This window comes from Myotis myotis, unplaced genomic scaffold (assembly GCF_014108235.1).
Source record: "Myotis myotis isolate mMyoMyo1 unplaced genomic scaffold, mMyoMyo1.p scaffold_m19_p_5, whole genome shotgun sequence".
Taxonomy (NCBI): Eukaryota; Metazoa; Chordata; class Mammalia; order Chiroptera; family Vespertilionidae; genus Myotis; species Myotis myotis.
Genome location: NW_023416357.1, coordinates 30,472,199 through 30,488,792, shown reverse-complemented (window position 1 = coordinate 30,488,792; position 16,594 = coordinate 30,472,199). Strand labels below are relative to the sequence as shown.

The window sequence follows — 16,594 nt, the reverse complement described above, 5'->3', positions numbered from 1 at the left end:
TTAAAAAAGGAATTATGTCTTTTGAGGACTAAATTCTCTTGCTCCATAAACCTAATAAAAATCACAGTATTTCCCCACCTTTCTTAATCTCTCTCTAAAGCAAATTAATATTCAGTGAAGAAAGTGATGAAAGGAGCTTGAGAAAACTAAGAAGCTAATATTTTGACTGGAAGTGTAATAGACATCAGTCAGAGAAAAAAGAGTGCTCTCCCAGGACCTCTGGCTGTGGATGTACATGTTGGTACATTGTCAGCTCGTGTGTGTGTGTGTGTGTGTGTGTGTGAGAGAGAGAGAGAGAGAGAGAGAGAGAGAGAGAGAGAGAGAGAGAGAGAGAGTATTTAAGCCTCTTGATGGAGAAATCATTAACTCGATGGCCTGCTAATTCACTGTGGCTACTCAATATTACAATGTAGGATTAATTTTTAAGTTGCTTTCTTTGTGGAGGGAAGGAAAAGATTTATGATAGCAAAAAAAATATTCTTATATGGTGACTTGTCTAGTCAAGATTTTGATTGCAATAAATGTACTCACATGCACTTCTGTATAAAAAAAAGAGGAATACTGTAAAGACACAGAAATTCACAGAAATGGGTTATAACTGAGCCTTGTTGGATTTGTAAAGCTTGGAAATTGAAGCAACTACTCAATCTAATCATCCATTTCTGTTTGTCTCTGTATTTGTACTGTTGGCTAACTTCTCTCTGTAATTGCCAGATTTTATTTAGCTATCAGTTTTTACTTGACCCAAAATGGCAAAACTATATGACTTTTTGGGTTAAGCCCACATGGAACTGATTAGAGTCTCTGTTTTTCTTGTGACCATTCACATTCCAAAGATGGAATAGTAATGTTTCTACCCAGTGGATGAATCAGGTGGCAGTGGGTCAAGGTTTTATAAAGTTGGGGTATAAGGAAGGCAAGCTCCATAGAGGGAATTGTAGGCAAACATAAATAATTACATTTGATATAGTGATTTATTTATTTATTTATGATAGTCATGACTCAACAAATATTTCAATGGGCATTTACCATGCACTGGACACTATTCTAATTACTTGGGATTCAGCAGGGACAGAACAGACCAAAAGTTCCAGTGCCCTTATGGAGTTTACATTCTAAGGATAGTCTTTAACCATCTGTTTCAGAGATAACTGGGTTAGGGGGGTGCGAGGAGTAGAGATGTCTCCACATAGTAAATACAAAATGTTGAAATACATGTGTATGTAATATCTATATTATAAATATATATAATTTGAAAATATCATATTTCCTTTCACTTAATTCTGTTAACTGTCAGTGGTATATGAGTGTGTGTATGAGTATGTACTGGAAGTAATAGTTGAAGTCTTTGGATTTTAAAAAGCATCTGATTTTTTTACTTTGATGCAGCCTCTTCTAACTTTCTATTAAAATGACTATGAAAATACACCCCTGCCCCAATCACAATTTAAAAAGCACTAAAACCCAGGACTTAATGGTGATTCACTGCTATAATATTTATCAATAAATTAGGAATTTTAGTATTTCTACTTCCAAAAATATTAAAAGTGGCATTTAGCAAGAATTTTAAATTATCTCAATTATGAAATGCATTGTGTTTCATTATGTGATAATTGTTTTTCCTGTAAATGCATATATTTATTATTTTAAATAATATTTAAGCTTAGGCAGTAGGATCCAAAATGACTTGTTGTCCTGACAGATGTGGCTCAGTTGGTTAGAGTGTTGTCCTGTGCACCAAAGTATCACAGGTTCAATTCTCCTTAAGGGCATATATCCAGCTGGCAAGTTTGATCTCTGGTTGGGGCACGTAGGGGAGGCAACTTATAGATGTTTATCTCTCACATCAATGTTTCTCTCTCTCTCTCTCTCCCCCTCTCCCTTTCCTCTCTTTCCAGAATCAATGAAAAACATATCTTTTTTTTAATGACTCGTTATATTAGTTAAATCATGAAAATTTCCAACAAAGCATATGTTGGTTTTAGGTGATCCAAATAGGTATTTAATAAATATCTTTCTCACTTTTCAATTGGTGGCTGTATCCTTGGTTATAAGAATAAGTAGAAATTAAATGTACCAGCACCTTGCTGAAACATGATGCAGCTCCCTGACGCTTAGCAATTGAAACCATGGCTTCATGAAGAGCTCCTCTTATTTCTGTTTTAAATGTGCTGAACAACACACTTTCCAATTTTGCCAGAACTTGAAAGAAGTGGGAAGTCATCCCTATCAACATGGTCATCAGTTAACATTTACTGAGTGTCAACATTGTTTTTTGGTGTTATAAATACACAGAAGAAAATGCTGTTCCTTCCATAGTTGGTTTTTATTGGTGGTGGTGTTTACATGATTTGTCTTGTTTCTTGTTTGAGAATGATATATTGAACTCTTCCCTCCTCCACATACACATCTTATGATGATAATTTGAGCTCTTCTTTCTGCAATTCTGGCAATATTTGCTTCTTTTTATTTTTTATTTTTTGAAACATGTAAGTTTTGAAGTTGTAGCAATTTATTGCTGCACTGAACCTTTTTATCATCATGTGGTGCTATGGCCTTAATAATTTTGTGGTCAGAGAATTTCTTTTGTCTAAAATGAATATAGCTAATCCAGCTATCTTTTGCTTATTGATTTCCTGCAATTCTTTTTCCATATGTAAAAGTAAATTAATTTTTATTTAGTCCCATTTGTTTATTTTTTCCCCTTTGTTTCTCTTGCCCTAGGCATTGTAACAATGAAAATTCTGCTACATGAGATGTCTGATATTTTGCTGCCTCTGTTTTCTTCTAGGATTTTTATGGTTTCAGGACTTACATTTAAGTCTTTCATGCATTTTTAGTTTATCTTTGTGTATGGTGTAATTTGGTGGTCTAGTGTCATTTGTTTGCATGTACCTGTCCAATTATCTCAAGAGCAATTATTGAGGGAACTGTCTTTACCTCATTGCATTCTCTTGCCTCCTTTGTCAAATATTAATTGAGTATAATGCCTTGGGTAGACTTCTGGGTTCTCTGTTCTGCTTCATTGATCTATATGCCTGTTCTTGTGCCAGTACGAGGCTGTTTTAATTAGAGTGGCTTTGTAATATATTTTTATATCCTGTATTGTGATCCCTCCTCCTTTGTTCTTCTTTCTTAAGATTGTTGCAGCTATTAAGGGTCAAAATAAAAAGCTTCTGCACAGCAAGAGAAACCAGAATCAAAATGAAAAGGGAACCCCACTGTATGGGAGAACATATTTGTCAATGATATATCTGATAAGGAGTTAATTTTCAATGTATATAAAGTACTCAAACAGCTCAACAAAAGGAAGATAAACAACCCTATTAAAAAGTAGGCAGAGGACTTGAATAGACACTTCTCCATAAAGGACATACAAATGACCAAGAGACATATGAAAAAAAAATGATCAATATCACTAATTATCAGAGAGATGCAAATCAAAATGACAGTCCTAACCGGTTAGGCTCAGTGGATAGAGCATTGGGCCACAGACTGAAGGGTCCTAGGTTTGATTCTGATCAGGGGCATGTACCTTAGTTGTGGGCTTGATCCCCAGTAGGGGGCGTGCAGGAGGCAGTTCATCGACTCTCATCGATGTTTCTAACTCTCTATCCCTCTCCCTTCCTCTCTGTAAAATCAATAAAAATATATTAAAAAAAATAAAATGACAATGAGGTACTACCTCACACTTGCCAGAATGGCTATCATCAATAAATCAACAAACAAAAAGTGTTGGCTAGGATGTGGATAAAAAGGTACTGTAGTACATTGCTGGTGGGAATGCAGACTGACACAACCACTATGGGAAACAGTGTGGAGTTTCCTCAAAAAATTAAAATGGAACTGCCATTTGACCCAGTGATCCTATTTCTAGGACTATATCCTAAGAAGCCAGAAACACCAATCAGAAAGAATATATGCACCCCTATATTAATAACAGCATTATTTACAATAGCTAAGTCATGAAAACAGCCCAAATGCCCATCAGTCTATGAATGGAAAGTATTACCTCATGGAATATTATGCAGCTGTAAAAAAGAGCGATCTCTTACCCTTTGAAACAGCATGGAGGGACCTGGAAAGTATTATGTTAAGTGAAAGAAGCCAGTCAGAGAAAGACAAGTATCACATGATCTCACTTATATGTGGAATCTAATAAACACAATAAACTGATGAACAAAATAGGACCAGAGACATTGAAGCATGCAGCAGAGAAATGCATTTCAGAGGGGACGGGAAGAGACTAACCAATAAACTTGTATGCATATGGACAGACAATAGTGCGGGGAAGGCCTGCAGAGAGGGTGGTAATGGAGTGAAGGGGGTTGTGGTGGGGAGAAGGGGACATCTGTAATACTTTCAACAATAAAGATAAATTTTAAAAATGTAAATTAAAATTTATTTTAAAAATTAAAAAACAAAAACATAAAAGTGAACTCTGGGAATCAATGACGTATGTTATTACACCCTCTATAGCAGATAAGTGATAAGAGTTTAGGAAACACCCAAGTTCAGAGGCTAGGGTGTGTCTTCATTGTGCTATTATGCTTGGATTAGCATAAAGATATAACCTAATCATCTGTATTTGACTCATTGTGAAGGAAGCATGTAAACTGAAAGGGTTTGAAGAGAATGAGTCTTGAAACTGACTATACAAAGATAAGAATTTGCTTAGAAAGTGTTAACTTCTTATACCTACAGTTATGTTTTTGTAAACATTTTCTTAAGAACCAGACTCCCTTTTTTCAAAGCAAACCTTGAAATAAAACAGGTAAAAGCAGAGGGGCTCTGAAATGAAACTTAGGTACCTGGCCTTTCCTTTGTCCTGCAGTTGTCCTATAACAACTTTGCAAACCCAGAGGGTTCCTAGGAACTTAGTTTGAAAACCATCACCCTTACAAGCATAACCTACGAGCAATGGCAGACAAGGACTTTAATTATTGGGAAAGGGCATGGGGACTAGATAATACTTCTCTCATTCTGAGTGCACTAACATAAATGGTCTTTCATTGAAATGTTGATTAGAGTATTACTGTTTGCTCTGAGCTTGTACTTTTCACTTTATCAATACATTGGTATTCTGGGGTGGTTTTTAAATTTTTTTTCTAATGTCAGTCTCATATGAGGATGGTTAAAACTTTTAAAAAGATCAAAACACAGCCTTTGTGCTAGTGGAGCTGAGGCTCTCTCACAAAGTATGTGCCACCTTGGTTCTCTGCAAATAATTAGCACTCCTTTATTTTTTGAAATGATAGCCCTGGGATCAGCCATAAGTAATCTTTCATTCCTAATATTTCTTAGAAATTTCCTGAAGGGATGATGAACATTTGTAGAAAGAAACAGATGTGTATTACCAGTGGTCGGCAAACTCATTAGTCAACAGAGCCAAATATCAACAGTACAACGATTGAAATTTCTTTTGAGAGACAAATTTTTTAAACTTAAACTATATAGGTAGGTACATTGTTATTAACTTAATTAGGGTACTCCTAAGTCTTAGGAAGAGCCACACTCAAGGGGCCAAAGAGCCGCATGTGGCTCGCGAGCCGCAGTTTGCCGACCACGGCCCTAGACCATCAACATTTTTCATCTGTAAGTTTAAATTGCAAACCTATTAATTCTGCTCAGATGTTGTTTCTTGAAGACCACACATTTGTAAAATACGAAGTCTGGTGAAGCATCAGTTTGTAAAATAGTGGCCATAACTCTGAAGACCCTGCTACTAATATGTGTGAAATAAAAGTGCCTTGCATTTTCAAAATACTCAATTTAGAATTGTTTATTAATGCATAGGTTCCCTGAACTGTGGAATAAATTACATTTTTCTTTTTTATCCCTTCAGCAGAAATTTGGCTTTTCTACTATTTATCATGGTTTCTCAGTTGTGTGTCCTTTCATTCTAATTTGTTATACCTTACTCTAGATCAGGATTGGAGACCCTTTTTTTTTTCTTTTTGCTAGGGCCATTTGGTTATTTATAACATCATTCACAGGCCATACAAAATTATCAACTTAAAAGCTGATAAAAATTTAATTAACTCACTCCTAATGCCTTGGCAGGGCCAGACCAAATGATTTCAAGGGCCTTATATGGCCTATGCGTGGGGGGGTTTCCAACCCCTGCTCTAGATAGTCACACATATAAAAATAGAAATAAGAAGACCAAAAAAATGTTAACTTTAAAAATATTCAGTTGAAATTTCCTCTTGGTTTAAATATATTTTAATTTTATATCTCCCTTAGTAATCTAATGACTGAATCATTTGTGTTTTATTTATAAAGGGCTTTGCTTATATCATTGCCCACAAATGGAAACATAGCTTTCAAGTACTGGATGTTGAACTGTGTGGTAATTGAGAAATAGTCAGAGATATTCTTGGTGTCACATCACCATGGGTATCACATTGGCATATAAAGAGAGAGGAGTAGAATAGGCTAAAAATATTAAAAAAATCCAAATTAATGATGCCTATCATATGAGAAAATGAATTTCTACATAATCTATATATATAAAAGGCTAATATGCAAAGTGTTCCCTCGGGAGTTCGACCAGGAGACTGGGAGTTCGATCACTTGCTATGATGGGTGCTGACTACCAGGGGGCAGTGCAGAACATGGCGGGTGACCAGTGGCAGCGGCAGGGCGCTGAGGGAGCTAGGGAAGGAGGAGGCGAGGAGGCGGGGAGACAGGGAACCTGATTGGCCCTGGTTTCTGGCCAGGCTTAGGGACCCTACTCATGCACAAATTTGGTGCACTGGGCCTCTAGTTTTTTTTTTATAAAGTATAAGAACTAAGTATTGGTTTTGAAATAGGTTAATGTCCATTATCATGTCGTCGTCATCATCATCATTATCTTCATCAAGGAATACTAACCTGTGAAACAATCTGAATTCTCTTCTAGATCTACTGCTAACATGACGCGTGATGATGAACAAATACTATCCTTTTGGAGATTCATTTCCAAAATTGTCAGAAGTGTCAACCTTTCCTTAGCATGATTCTGTGAGGCTAAATTAAGATAATACCTGTAAAGATAATTTTTTAGAAAGCACAACACTAATGCAAGGTGGTGGTATTCTGGAGGGACTATAATATAGTGGTAATGCATGCAGGCTCTAGAGCCAGACTTTCTTTGTTCAAATAATGACCCTTACTGGACATTTGACCTTGGATAAGCTACTTAATCCCCCTATGTCTGAAATTCTTCATCTGTAAAACAGGGCTAATAACAATCCTTACATAATAGTGTTGTTGTGAGAATTAAATAAAATAATGTAAAGCACTTAGTACAGGGCCCAAGACATTTGGGGTGTTCCTTGCCCTAAATAATAATATTTAAACATCTCACATAATATCAGATTTTGAACTACTCTATGATCCTTGATTCAAAGCACTCAAAGCTGTTAAACACAATTCAGACCAAAGTTTTCTGATTCAGATCGCAAATGCACTTAGTGGAGATATTTATTCCCTGTAGAAAGAGGAGGTCACAAGGACCCTGCCGAGGCTACATGCATCCCAACATATATGCTCAGCTTCCTTCTAAGCTGTGGTACCATCTTCCTGAACCTCCAAGTTCCAACTGCTTTTAAAGGAATCACTCAATTCTTCCTCCTCCAGAAATACTTCCATCAGTATCATCATTTGATTAAAATGAAACCTCCCCAAACCATGGCAGTTTTCAAGACTAAAGTTCCTTGTACCTGGTTTTGAATTTATGATAACTCTACCCCCACCCTACTGCCACCTCTGGCTAATGTTTTCTACGATGACAGGGCCTCACTGGGGAAATCCTAACTGAAGATAATAGCATGGCATATTAAATGTTGCCAGTATTCCATTTAATATTAAGCAGTTGCACCGCAGGCTGTTTAAACACCTAAGTTTAACGTGATACATTAATATTAAGTGCACTGCTACGGTATAAAGTCCATTTACCTACTGATCTCCAACAAACACCATTTATATGCCAACCTACTATTACCAGAGTTTACTATTTTATTCTTGCTCCAAAATGGCATCAACAATGAAGGGGTGCTTTCAGGGGATTGTTGAACAGAATTTTTGCAACAAAGGGGCAAGCTTGAGGAGAAGCAAAATGTCAACAGCAGGCATGGCAAGGCTTTATCGCAGCACTCCTCCGAGCCACACGCCCCTCCTCAAACAAGCAGCTTTGCAGCAGGCGCAATTGCCACTGAAGTGTAACTGACTTCCGCACAACTGGCTTCCACAGGATTTCCTGTCCAAAAATTACCTTGTGGTCATCTGGAGCTAAATGCAAACCATCAAGTTAGTAAGATATCCCCAGCCCAATATATTTGTTTATAAAAAAAAAGAGGACTCAAAGTGACCAAACCCTGACCCTGTCATATGCCAGTTCTTTCTGACTTCTTTTATTTCCTTTCTATTCATTGGGCAAGAAAGGAAAAACAAAAACAAAAACCCTCCCCGCCTCTCTAATATCTATTTGGTCAAGGTGTAGCATGTCTGTGAGCTTATTTACTGTGTGTGTGTGTGTGTGTGTGTGTGTGTGTGTGTGTGTGTGTGTGTGTGTTTTACTGCTTTGCTTGTCTTGCCTGGTAATTACTTACTTAAAATCTGCGTTTTCAGGACGAGCCGTGCCTTTAACCCCTTTGGCTCGCTGGCTCCTCCAGGGAGGCGAGCAAGGCAGGCGTGCTGCAGTGTCTGGGAACCCACCTAGAGGGCCCCCTTGACGCCAGCACATCCCCTGTCAGGCAGCGCTCCGCAGCGGGCAGGGCTGCTGCAGAGTTAATGTACTGTACCTCCAGCGAGTGTCCTGAGCTGCTCGGCCAGCGGCGCAGCCCAGGGCGGACACGGACACGGCGGCTGCGAAGACTCCAAAGGTTCTGCTGGAAATTCCGCGGCGCTGGGGGACCCCAGCAGGAGCCTGTTGCCATTGTGTTTTAAAAGCATGCAAGGTCTGTATGGCTTGGGCATGAGGATCTTTCAGAAGATGTCAGAGCATCCGAGTAAATGACACCTATTGGGGCATTGCATTGGTGGTAAAGACCGAGAGAGAAAGAAAGACCGCGGGGAGGAAATTCTTAGAGAACGTCTGACTCGCGGCTGTGAAATTCATTTTCTTTCCAAGGCAAAATCTGAGAAGCCCGCACATGGTCTTTGATAACAACAAATTAAACGGGTTTCTGCCGTGAAAGGATCAATAGCTTAGTCATTTTACGTCAAGAGAGCAGGCAGCCTTATTATGGGGTTAGGCATCTGAAATGAATTTCCTCATGACAGCACCTTCTGAAGTCATGATGGTAGGTAATTCCATCCTGCAAAGCAGAAATTGCTCCCTGCCTTCCTACTTTTGCAGTTGAAAACCGGCAGTTCTGAGATTTTGGGGGAAGAAGTTGGCTTTGGTTATACATGGTGTCCGGCCCCTTTGCCCAGGTCTTTGTCCGACTCATCTCAGAAGGCAGCACTGCGTTGAAGTGACCACACAGGAATATGTGCCTCAGAAAGAAGAAAAAGCAATATTCATTTCTAAAGGACAGCATGGCAAAGCAACCTGAAGTTTTCCATTTCCCTTCTAACACTTCTTTAACAAGGATAACCAGAAACTGTCTTTTGACTCCCCCTTTCCCACATTCCAGAGTCCTTCCTACGAGGATGCATTAATTTACACTCTAGGCGCTTGGATTTTTTACCAGGACAATATTTGCCACCATTTAGGATAAACGATTGAACTGGTTATTTTAGTGTTTTGACTAATGAGTGGAACCTAAATGGATGGACCCATACCGGCAGTGCTCTGTGATGTTTCTTCCTTCAGATCCTGGAAGGGCTTTTGTTGTTGCTATTTGTTTTTTGGGGGGGAGGGGTGCTTTTTTTTTTTTTTTGAATTCAGTACTTGTTGCAATAATTGCCCATGATAGCTGCTCAAACAGGAGAGTTGGAATTCATCTGTGAAAATCACTACATGTAGCCTATGAGCCCAGGAAAATCTTGATGAGAGAAGACCTGCAAATATGATGCACGTGAATAATTTCCCCTTTAGAAGGCATTCCTGGATCTGGTGAGTAATCAATATACCCCCTTCAGTTCGTACCACTCAAAATTATAAAATTCCATGGCAAGTGCCAGAGACAGATTTGTCTTGAACAAGAATATTGGTATCAAGTGAGGATGAAATGTAAAACATTAAGACCAAATGTTGTCTGAGAAAGTAATGGTTATGCAATAACAATTTTAGTTGTTAATATCAAAGCATCCCCCAAATAAAAAGTCAAGTCTGAGGACATTTGCAATTGCTAACATTTCATGGAGGGGAAGAAAAAGCACAACTTTGAGAATGGCAACTATTTAACTAATAACTAAAAGAAAAAGGGAGGTTTGGGATTTGTTTTTTGATCTTTTGTTTTCTTTTATTTGAAAATTCCCTGGGGAAGGACATATGTATTTCTGACATCTAATATCAATTTGCCTGTCCTTAGGTCTTTCTGAATTTCTAAAAGAAATTAAGAAAAAACTTAGAATGCTCACTGAGTTTTAAAATAATACTAAGATGTGTTGGTGCCTCACATTAAGGAATATTTTAACTATTCAAGAAATGTTTCTACCAGGAAGAACTAATTAAATAGAATTCCAACACATGAATCATGAAGTGTACAGACTCTCATGGAACTTGCATAGTGCGTTGATTTTGCTCATGTATTAAGGTTCAATGCAATGTATTAAGGTTCCTGGACATGTGACATCACGTACCATTTGTTATTAGGTTTTATGACTAAGTGTGTGTAGGAATTAATTGCTGAAGGTATTATAAGAGCAGAGCTCATTATTTAAAATTGCTTGTTTTTACCAGACCTTTAGGGTTGACTGGGTCCCATCTCTCATAGCAGAAACTTTGTGAATGCATGATAAAGGCACATTTTAAGGTTTTATGGCTACTAACATGGTTTGTTTGGGATTCTGCAATCTGTCTGCTTTGAAAGTATATTTCCCAAGTAAATTATTTGGCTGGCCTCCGGATAAGTAACAGATATTAAAATACAGGTTTCAGAGGGTTTCCAGTTGCCTTCATGACAGTGTCTCAAATGAAAGATTTCTGATATCTTAAGGCTCCACCAAAATCACTTGCTGGTTTGTTACAGACGTTTTAGCTTGTTTGCTGAAAATCAGTAACAGAGAGGGGTGAGTGACATCCTCCTTCACTCTGGGCCGGTGCTCACATTCTGTCAACACCAGATACATCCCAGATCGAAGCTGTGGCGTATCTTCTTTCTCTGCTGTCCAGAGCCACCGTCCCCACTCTCCACTGTGCTGGGGAGGGAGTCTGGGTGACATGCCTGCAAACCTCAGTGGCCCACATCCAAGTGCATCACCAGAGTTCCCCACTCAGGGGGAGGTTTGGTGCCATTGCCTTGCTGGTCCTGATGGTGAGGGTCAGGCCTCAGCAGTAAGGTTTATGTCATTCTTACAAATACATTCACATAAGTAGTCTTTAACCCTAAGATAAAAAGGTCCCGGAAACAGGCCCTAGGACATGGTAGGCATTGATCAAGTATTTATTTTTTCCCTTCTATTCCTTAGGCCTTAGTCAAGGTTAATTTTGTAGCTATTAAGATTTTTTTTTTTGGGCCGGGGGGGAATTACCATTCTCATTTCTCTAAAGTGTACCTTGCTATAAAGCAACAGTTTTTGTTCTGTGCAAGCTCTGTTGTTTGGGTCCATTTGTTTATTTGTCAATTGGTAGGATGCATGTACTCTTTAAATGCCTACCATTATAGCCATCTTTTATGTTGTTGCATTTACCTCACCTTGACTTTTGACTGGAAAGAAATGAGCCCTTCGATTTTGTAGTTTTTGAAAGAATGTAAATGTGCTTATTCATGCTTCTCTAGATCTGAAATATGAATGTTTGAAAGCTGTAGAGAGAAGTTGGGAGTCCTGGTGGTTTTCTTTTGTGCCTGAAGCTAGGAAACCCTTCATGCATTTCACTGCATGGTGTGCGAATTTGTTACTGTTGTAACCAATCTGAGCCAACGTGGGGTGTGAGTGCTCCGTGTATCTATTCTTACCTGGGCCCCTTCGAAAGATCCTTTAATAAGACATTGAACTGGAAGAAGGTGCTGGTTTTTTCCAGGTGACCTAATTAATGTTGTGCATGGTTCTCAACTTCTCCAATTGTTGTTTTTCTCTTATTTATAACCTCACCTTTCAACTGCAGTCATAGATCCTAGGTGTTTGTTGACAGAAAACCTCCTTCCCCTTTCTTTCCCTTTGTCCTACTGTAAGAGTCCCTCTTGGATTAGATTCCATGCTCATGAATTATCATGCTAAGGAGGAAGGATTTGCCAAACTATTCTCATTTTCATCTCCAAAGACTCCCTTTTCCTCATTCTTACATGCAGGTCTTTTTTTTTTTTTTTTCAACAAAGGTGCAGATCAGAAGTTGGCAAGAGACCAATCAAGGCTAGGGAAGGATAGACATTTTAAAAGAGATCTGTGCTTTGGTTTTATGAGCTCTAGCTCATCTCTATGAAGGCAACCCTTCGGATAGGCAGAACACAGAGATGCATGCTCTTCTTCTGTTCTGCTCTTTGAGAGGCAAGGAGGAGGGGAAATTGAGATACAGGGGATACAGAGGAATCTTCAAAAGTTTATCAGAGGTAATGGTTCCAATAGAAGCCTATGTACAAAGTTCCCACTTGGACTCTCATCCCCCTGCCCTAGGGCTGGCTTACAAATCCATTGTTTATTGGTTACAAGTTAAAGTTAATAAGTGGTCTTATTACTTGTCTTAATAGAACACTACCCCTCGAGTGCTTAAAAAGTGGTCGGAAGAATGTGATTTTCTTGTTTAAAGCTACATTAGAAATATTTGCTGGAGGATTTTATTGCAAAAGCTTCTTTCTATTATGTTTTTTGACCTTTTTACTGCCAACCCAAACAAAGATAAGGGTTTGCCTCGGTAGGTAAATAAGTACCATATAGCTCTTCTTACTTTGTATTCTGGCTAGTTGTGAGAATATAGTGGTAGTCTGGGAATTTGGGATCAGATCTTCTTGCATGGTTGAAAAAAAGGAAAATACAAGTCAGCTTTCTAGGAATTTAAATTTCATTTAGGAACAATTAAGATGATGCTCTAGACGTGTGATGATGTGGGATTATGCAGGGGCCTCAAAAGAATGACATAACATAGTGTGCCTAAGATATGTTTGTAACTTTTTGACTTACTTAAAAGATATATAACAACCTCATATAATCTGATTTATAAAAATGCTGTAATTTCATGCCAGAAACACCAGGGCCATGTTGAAAGCAACTGAATTTTTAATTTTACATTTATAAAATGTAGGAGGGCATTTTATTCAAATGCCTTTGCATCCTTTTTACAATGGACTGAAATGACACAGAGAAAGGACCGTGGGAGGCAGGAGTTGAAGGCCAAGCTGTCTAGGGCGGCCCTCAGTGTGCTCCTTGGAGGGAACCTGAGGAAGACTTGGGACTAGTGATGGTGGATGGTGATTAACTGTTCTTTAGTTGTTGCCTATAATTTCATTTTTTAAAGCCCATATACCTGAGTGCTTTTATGAAACCCTCTTCGTAATGAGGAGAGGTGACTTGAAGCAAGAGACAAAATAGGGCGATTCCATACCTTGACTCAACATTGAGGCTTCTATTCCCTTTTTCTAGGCCCCACATCTTTGCACTGGACTTCCCTTTGCAGGTTCTTAATGAGGTTCAATCTAGCAAAGCACACTACAATTGTTTCCTCTATCGACCTAGGGTTCCACTAATTTACTAACCCATTTTGTTTTGTTTTCTTTGATCAAAACCCTTTATGAAATAAAGCAAGATATAAATCGATATATCAGTAATATTATGCATGTATGTACTTATTTTCATACCTTTTATTCAGTAAAATATTCAATGACTACATCATCAGAGAAAAGCAAGATGGCCTGCTTCTTACTGAAAGGATAATCCTTTTAACCTTGCCTCTTAGAGTTTCAGCTTTTAAGTTTTTCTGCTCTTCATATATTGAAACTGAAGGAACTCACCCCAGAATTGCATTTTTCAGAGTTTATGTTTTGGCTAATATAATGACCTCACTTCTCTTATGAGAATTTTAGTGGGTGGGAGAAACATTGAGTTTGACGACTGTGCAATGCATTGAAGGACAAAACGTATTAAGTCTCATGCAAGATAAGGGAGCTCTGCTCATTTCAGTCAACCTAAAACTCTGCCAGTGTCTGCTTGTCTTCTAATGAGATTTCAGGTCGCTGCTGACCTTGCTTCTGTACCATCTCTTCCTCCAAGTGACAAAACCACCTAGCAATTTTAGAATACAAATACCAGATTCTCAACTGACTCTGAATTCCTGTTATGGCCAAATACAATTTATTTGTGAACACAATATAATTTGGAATAGAGCTCATAATTATAAAACTCCTTTTGTTTACAAATCCCTGGGCTCAATGTAAAGTCAGCCATTGTTTAAGGCAGAAGTTCAGGTTTAGATATGATACAGCGAAAACTTTCCTTATAATTAAATTACTAACACTATTTAACATATAATTTTTCTCATGGCTTTCTATTTTACTGCCTTTTAATGCCTCTAGCTGTATCCTCCTTAATTCCTTTTAGTAATACCTTACAGTTTTAAGGTGAAAATAAAAATTTATATTTTTGTGTTACTTTTTAAATATTTGATTAAGGAATGGTATCCTAGCGGAGAAAAGTTGCCATCTGCAATACCAGTGTGCCCACAATTTATGGAAATTAAATATAATTTTTGGTCCCAGCAGACTTTCCCCCGTAGTAAAACAGTGCACTTTAAACTGCTGACAGGATACATCCTCAATGGGCTAAGTGGGTGGTCCAAGCCGGGGAGGTTTTAGGTAATTCCTACAAAAGGAAAAAAAGTAGAAAATATTCTGTCATGTGAAAATGATTAGCTATGAATTGGGGATGTTTTGCTTTTATTAAAGTCTTCATTTTCTGCCCCCTTGTTCCTGCACCCCTTTCAGTGGCTATAACTGAGTTATAGTCACTAATGCTGAGGTACCCAGATTCAGAGAATAAAAGGCACATAAGGGGAAAAAATAGTTGAGAACTCTTAGAGGAAGAGGAACCCAAGGAGGGAACTTAACCAGTTTCACACTCACCACAGGCTAGATCCTTTCTCCTTCCTCCCTCCCTCCCTCCCTCCCTCCCTCCCTCCCCCCCTCCCTCCCTCCCTCCCTCCCTCCCTCCCTCCCTCCCTTCCTTCCTTCCTTCCTTCCTTCCTTCCTTCCTTCCTTCCTTCCTTATCCTTCCCTCCCTCCCTACTTCCTTCCTCCCTCCCTTCCTTCCAACACTAGCCACACTTCACCTCTTCATTCCCTCCTTTGGCCACACCCCCACAGCATTAATGTTTATTAATAGCCTCGCCTCACCTTTTCACCTTAGCTCCAAAATGTCTCTAAGCCATAAGTTACCTGCTACAACTATTATCATTTGATGGATTATTGGATGGTATTTCCAGTTGTTAGAGAAGTACCAGCCTATAAACATACCCAAGACAACATACTTCAACTGGAGACTATATTGTGTAAAATTTTAGGATATATATTTGGTTTTTAAAATGGTTACTCCAGACTCCATATAATCAGGCTATTGGCTCAGGAAAAAAAACAAAACAAAACAAAACAATCTCCCTCCCCCACACAGTTTTCTCATTCTAATTCTGGGTGTTAATGCTTTGGTGACCTTGACCTTGGGAAAGCTCTCTGAGCTCTTCACCACCTGTTGAAAATTATTGCAACCGATATTTGCAGGTTTCATGTTCAAGGGTAGACTATTAAAGAAACTCTCAGAGCATATTTGTAATAATAATTTCTTAGACTATTAAACAATGGCATGGTGAAACCTCCTGGCTGAATTTTCAAAAATATAGGCAACAAATATAACCATTGCATACTTCAGGGAAGAGACCAGCACTAATTGAATTCCCCCTCCCCCATCCCTGCCCCATGTTTTCACATAAATTACACCATTTAATGTCAACTGTAACTTTCGGAGGCGGGTCTTCTTTGAATGCATGCTTGCAGATGAGGAAAGTAATGCTCATGGAAGGTAAATACCTTGCTCAAGTTCACATATCTTACTTAGGGAAGCCGACCCACTCAAAACCAAGGCAGGCCTATTTTAAAGCCCGGTGCTTTTTTATTTTCCATGTTGTTCTGTATCAAATGTCTTAGCACTCTGGCCATGGACCTTCAGGAAAACAGATGAGCAGCAAGACCATAGAAAATAAGCAGATTCAACCTGTTAGCTAGCACGTTAGGAAAGTACATGGGATGCCTAGTGAGTGTCAATGGCCTTTCCCTGAGAAACCCTCGCTGCTCGTGTTAGCACTGTGACTTGTATACTTTGACCATATCATCAGCTGTGTGTGTGTGTGTGTGTGTGTGTGTGTGTGTGAGTGTTTTCAGAATGAAGGATATTACAAGGATTTGAAGTGAACCATGCTCTCAGGGCCACTTTGACCTATAGCATCCTTATCTGAGCAACTCTATTAGGAAAAGTGCCCCACTTCAGGCAAATGGATTCGAAATGCAGACTGTGGTGCTTGGTG

The 16,594-nt window shown here is 38.7% G+C and overlaps 1 protein-coding gene across 3 annotated transcripts in view; it reads left to right on the top strand.

Moving 5' to 3' along the window:
- The window catches only part of PDE4D (phosphodiesterase 4D), a 1,246,395-nt gene that overhangs the window by 741,606 nt on the left and 488,195 nt on the right, over positions 1-16,594 (top strand). Inside the window, exon 1 of one of the 3 annotated variants that reach the window (XM_036308163.1) lies at positions 9,860-10,045. The exons of the other annotated variants lie outside the window; for them this stretch is intronic. Within the exon in view, the coding sequence (XP_036164056.1) occupies positions 9,999-10,045 (47 nt within the window). The 5' untranslated portion in view covers positions 9,860-9,998. Of the gene's footprint in view, positions 1-9,859; positions 10,046-16,594 lie in introns of those variants that run through there. 3 annotated transcript variants of the gene reach the window in all.